This window comes from Erinaceus europaeus, chromosome 2 (genome assembly GCF_950295315.1).
Source record: "Erinaceus europaeus chromosome 2, mEriEur2.1, whole genome shotgun sequence".
Lineage (NCBI taxonomy): Eukaryota > Metazoa > Chordata > Mammalia > Eulipotyphla > Erinaceidae > Erinaceus > Erinaceus europaeus.
Window position 1 is genome coordinate 43,996,947 of NC_080163.1, and position 6,000 is coordinate 44,002,946.

General features: G+C 38.1%; 1 protein-coding gene across 7 annotated transcripts in view; it reads left to right on the top strand.

Moving 5' to 3' along the window:
• MATR3 (matrin 3) overlaps positions 1-3,064 on the top strand; it is a 38,637-nt gene extending 35,573 nt beyond the window's left edge. For 6 of the 7 annotated variants that reach the window (XM_060178955.1, XM_016185775.2, XM_060178935.1 and 3 more), the window contains 2 exons: positions 1,993-2,503; positions 2,537-3,064. In XM_060178955.1, coding sequence (XP_060034938.1) covers positions 1,993-2,043 — 51 coding nt within the window. In that variant the 3' untranslated portion in view covers positions 2,044-2,503; positions 2,537-3,064. Of the gene's footprint in view, positions 1-1,992 lie in introns of all 7 variants that reach the window. The other variant, XM_007517542.3, reaches the window with a different exon arrangement.
• The last annotated feature ends 2,936 nt before the right edge of the window (positions 3,065-6,000 follow it).

The following is a 6,000-nucleotide window of genomic DNA, read 5'->3' on the forward strand; positions in this document are numbered from 1 at the left end:
TAAATTTTTTAAGGGAAAAAAATATATATTGAGAAAAAGCAGCAAGAGAACCATAACATCACTCTGACAATGTGGTTATCAGCTGGGATCAAACTCAGGCCTCATGTTTGTGGCCCCAGTGATTTAAACATTGGGTCACCCCCCAAGTCAGAAAAGTACTGGGTATTTTCATGATTTTTATGTCATAGTATTGAAATAGATAATGGGACCAACTTGAAAAGTTGGATTTTAAAAACTGATAAATTGTTTTTTACATGGCTTTACAATGTAAAGCTCCTTTGGTGTATTCAGTTACCCAGCTTTCATCTGTTGACTAGATGAAGGTATCCTTGAATTTAGGAGATAATTCCAGTTTTTAACTCTTGTCTATTACTTGGGTTTAATGTAAGTATTCTTACTGCCTTTGTATGTCTTACAACTATAGATATGACAAAAGAATGATTATTTTCTTTTTTAAAAAATATTTTATTTATTTATTAATGAGAAAGATAGGAGAAGGGAAACAACCAGACATCACTCTGGTACATATGCTGTCAGGGATTGAACTCAAGACTTCATGCTTGAGAGTCCAATGCTTTATCCACTGCGCCACCTCCTCACCACAATGATCATTTTCAAAAGATAGCAGCGATCTATAAATATGTCTGCTTAGATATTAAGCTATTAGGGATAGAATTATTTACTAAAAAGGTAGTGAAATAATATAAAAGTGGTCTTTGAGTACTTAAAATAATGTTTTCTGATGTTTTAAACTATTAAGGTGGCCCTATTAAAGAAATTTTGTGAACTTCATTTAAGAAATGAAGTTCACAAATGTACTAATGCCTTGCTAATGATAAATGAGTTTCCTAACTGCTCCCTCCCCCAGGATATAGTTGCTTTTAAATCTCTATCATTGTTTTTAATTCCAACCAAAAGCAAAAAACCTTTTTATGACTCAAATTTTAAAGTTACTTTAATACTTCTATTAATGCCTTAATTCTCAGGTACCTAAAAACTCTAGAAGTTATAGGTGTACTGATACAAGGATCAACATTTGTGTCCCAGCTGCTCCTCTCCCCCCCGCCCCCCAACACAGCTAGAAGCTAGTCATTTTTAAGTACTATCAGTGGGTTGCTTTAGATAAAATTTTTGTTGCTGTCTTTTAAAAAATGTTTTCCTAGTGGGTATAATGGAAGAAGCATTGAATGAATAAATATTTGTTTTAACTGATTTTTTTCTTATAGCATTTCTATGTGACTTGTCTTTGTTTTTATAAGTTATGGGTAATTGCATGTTGAAATAGCTGTTTTTGCCTATGCCTTACTGGTCCTTTAGACCAGTTTAGTTTTATGAACTGAAACTTTAAATACTGATTTAAAATAGACCTTTGTTTTGTAATTCATTCCCTTTTGTTGCCCTTATTGATGTTGTCATTGTTGGATAGGACAGAGAGAAATGGAACGAGGAGGGGAAGACGGGAGAGAAAGACAGTCACCTGCTTCACCACCTGTGAAGCGACTCACCTGCAGGTGGGAGGCTGGATGCTCCAACTGGAATCCTTAATGCCGGTCCTTGGACTTTGCGCCTTGTGCGCTTAACCTGCTGTGCTACTGCCCAACTCCCTAAAGTAGACTCTAAAACTTGTTTGGTAAAATATTTTATTTTGGGGAGTCGGGCAGTAGTGCAGCGGATTAAACGCACATGGCGTGCCAAGCGCAAGGACCGGCATAAGGATCCTGGTTCGATCCCCCGGCTCCTCACCTGCAGGGGAGTCACTTCACAAGCAGTGAAGCAGGTTTGCAGGTGTCTACCTTTCTCTCTCCCTCTCTGTCTCCCCCCCCCCCATTTTTCTCTACTATCCAACAACAACGACAACAAGAATAACTACAATAAAACAACAAGGGCAACGAAAGGAAATAAATAAAATTTTTATTTTGGAGTTACTCCATTTGTCGTGTTTTTCTTCTGTGGTTTAATCCCTATTGAAAAAAAATTTTTTTTCTTTTACAGAAATATCTGAATAAATTGGCAGAGGAACGCAGACAGAAGAAGGAAGCTTAAGATATGCAAGAAGTTTAATGGTTTAAAAAGAAAAGAATGGTTCTTTGTTTTTAATGTTAGCCTTTTTTAAATACAGTGCTGATCGTAGAAAACTATTGTACTCTTTTTTTTTCATGGGAAAATAATAGATGTCTATTCATGTGTTTAAGTGTTATTACAAAAATACATATACAGTTAAGTTAATGAAGAATTGTTTTTGTTTTATCAGAATGGTAACAGACAGAGAAGTACTTTGTAGAGACTTGGCTTCCTAAGCTACTTAAGACAACTGGCATTACTAAAAGATACATTGAAGCCATTCAGAGAAATGAAATTTGGTTCCAAGCTTCAGAGATATGTCAAAACTTTTGATTCCATTCAATAAAGAACAAAACCAATTGTATTTCTATTACTTTCATCTTTAAACATTCCATGTTCTAACCTGAGCCTTGCATACTTTTCAAGTTGGAAGCTTTTGGTTGTGCTTAACTTTTGGACAACATTTAAATGTAAGCTTCACAGTTGATGCAGGTGCAGTTATCTTTTATTGTTATGCTGTCATTTAGGTAATAAGTAATTGACTTTAGATTTTGTAACTTTTTCCCTTTTGAGTTCCTGCTAGATTTCGTATTCTAGTAGTCCATGTATTTTCAGTGAAATGTAAAAAATATTCCCGTTCTCTATGAGCAGTATTAATTTTTTGACATCTTATTGCCTGTCACTTGAATCCTGTAGCTGTCATATATCTGGTATAAGCATCATTTGATTTTTTTGAAGTATGTAGACCATCTCCATATTTTCAAGATGTAATTTTGCATATCTGCATTTAAAAAAATGTTTGGCCATAATCTAGACGCACGCTTCTAATTCATATACCTGCATATGTGATCTTTGTGAACAGAAATTTGCATGTATAATCTGTGTTTACTTGTAACTTTCTGGTTATTATACTGCTTATATCTGTGGATTCAAGTTTCCAAGTGAATACCAATAAAAAAATAGGCCGTGTTCATTGGTTATACATGTTTGGAATGTTAACCAATATATTTGTCAATTGTGGTTTTTATTCTCTATCATACTTCTCTGCATGCTTTAACAATTTTACTTTTTTAATCAAGAGTGTTCTAAGACTGCTACTAGAAATCTTGAGTTTTTAAGTTTTTTGTGCTGGTGGATATTTTGTCCTTGTTACATAGATTTCTTAAGCCATAGAAGTTAACAAAGAAATTCTGAGTGAACAATTATAACTCATATTTAGATATGTTTTAAGTACTTAGTAATATACTGAATAGAAAAAATAGTTCTGCAGTCTTTCAAAATACTGCGATATTCATTTTTGTTTAATGTTGGAATTCTTAGTATAAGAGATGGATTTAAGTTTTTTTTTTAATTACTTATTTTCCCTTTTGTTCTTGTTTTTTATCGTTGTTGTAGTTATTGTTATTGATGTCATCTTTTGTTAGGACAGAGAAATAGAGGAGGGAAAGACGGGAAGAGAAAGACACCTGCAGACCTGCTTCACGCCATGTGCACTTAACCCGCTGTGCTACCGCCCGACTCCCGGACTTAATATTTCTAAGAGTTAGAAGGGTATGGCACCTACCTTATCTTGCCAAAATCAAGTTGGAACCCTGGCAGAATATGAAAGATGCTGTTGCACTAGACAAATGCTAATGCTGTTGCATCTTTTCTATTTGAATAAAAATGCAGCCTGGCCAGTGAAATAACAAGATCCTGGTTCCACAGGAAGGGGAAAAATAGACTCTAGGGATTCTGAAACTTTGATTCAAATATTACCAAAAGCCTAGTTCAAATGATTGGGTGAGATTTTATGGGCTACATCTGAAAGGTTGGGTTGACTTTCACCTCCCCCTCCTCCGAATATGTAACATGCACAAAAAATCCATGCCGGTTTAATTTTAGCCTTTACTAATTGCCCACTTGCCTAACTTTTAACTAACAGCTACAACAAAATTGTACAATAAAATCTGTTTCCTGTTGATGGTAGGTTTTCCTCATAATTTCTACTTTGGCAGATGTACAGAATTGTGAAGAATGTGCATCTATTTTTTTTAATAGTTTCTTTTTATATATTCCCTTTTGTTGCCCTTGTTTTATTGTTGTAGTTATTCTTGTGGTTATTGATGTCATCATTCCTGGATAGGACAGAGAGAAAAGAAATGGAGAGAAGAGAGGAAGATGGGGAGAGAGAAAGAGACACAACTGCAGACCTGCTTCACTGCCTGTGAAGCTCCTCCCCTGCAGGTGGAGAGTCAGGGGCTGGAACCAGGATCCTTACGCCGGTCCTTGGGCTTCAGGCCACATGCACTTAACCCACTGCGCTACTGCTGACTCCCAAGAATGTGTATCTTACAGCCTAAAATTCGGGGGGCGGGGGGTGCAGTGGTGCACTGATTAAAGTGCACAAAGTGCAAGGATCCCAGTTCAAGCTCCTGGGTCCCCACCTGAATGGGGTTCGCTTTACAAGCAATGAAGCAGGTCTTAACTTTGTTTTATAATATTTTAATCTTTTTGACAGCTTTGATATCTTAGAGTGGCCCTGGTAAGTCTTGACTATAGTATCAGGAAAAAAGTATTTTTTTGGTTTTTGTTTCCATTTTGTTGTCATTATTCCTGTTGTTGGATAGGACAGAGAGAAGTTGAGAGAGGATGGGGAGATAGACACCTGCCGACCTGCTTCACTAATTGTGAAGCAACACCCCTGCAGGTGGGGAGCCTGGGCTGGAACCGTGATCCTTACGCCTGTTCTTGTGCTTTGCATCATGTGTGCTTAACCACTACGCTACAGCCCAGCTCCGATAAATATTTTTTTAAAAAAAGTACTCAAAAAATAAATTTAAAAAGGGGGGTTGGGTGGTAGCGTACCGGGTTAAGTGCTCTGTCCTATCCAACAAACAGCTATGATAACAACTACAACAAGGCCAACAAAATGGGGAAAATGGCCTACAGGAGCAGTGGATTCATAGTACAAGGCACCAAGCCCCAGTGATAACCCTGGAGACATACATATATTTATACCCTTTTCTTGCCCTTGTTTTATTAATTGATGTCGTCATTGTTGGACAGAGAAATGAAAACGGGGAGGGGAGTCAGGTGGTAGCACAGCGGCGGGTTAAGCGCACGTGGCGTAAAGTGCAGGGACCGGCATAAGGATCTGTGCTTAAACCGCTGCGCTGCCACCCAACTCCCCCCTTTTTCTTAAAGTTTTTTTATTACCTTTATTTATTGGATAGAGACAGCCAGAAGTTGAGAGGGAAAGGGGAGATAGGAGAGATGGACACCTGCAGCCCTGCTTCACCACTCGTGAAGCTTCCCCACTGCAGATAGGGATAATGAGTCTCAAACCTCAAGTTTTATATATGTGTACCATTTGACATAAAGTATATATTTCAGGGGTCGGGCGGTAGCGCAGCGGGTTAAGCGCAGGTGGCGCAAAGCACAAGGACCAGCTTAGGATCCCTGTTTGAGCCCCCGGCTCCCCACCTGCACCTCTGTCTTCCTCTCAATTTCTTTCTGTCCTATCCAACAACAGCAACTATAACAATAACGGCAAGAATGATAAGAGTCGGTCTGCAGGATCCCAGTTTGAGCCCCCGGCTCCCCACCTGTAGGGGAGTTGCTTCACAGGTGGTGAAGCAGGTCTGCAGGTGTGTCTATCTCCCTCTCTGACTTCTCTTCATTTCTCTCTGTCCTAACAATGACGACATCAATAACTACAACAATAATAAACGGCAACAAAAGAGAAAATAAATATATAAAACAAAATGATAGAAGCAGATCCTGCTGATTAGGCTAGAAGAGTCTTTGGTCTTTCAGCTGGACAAGGACATGTTGAGTCACAACTCTGAGTACTGTAGCCAGTCCGTGCATAGCTATTTTGTCACATGTTGATTTTTTTTTTTTTTTCTTCCAGGGTTATACTGGGACTCCTTGCCTGCACTATGAATTTACTGCTCC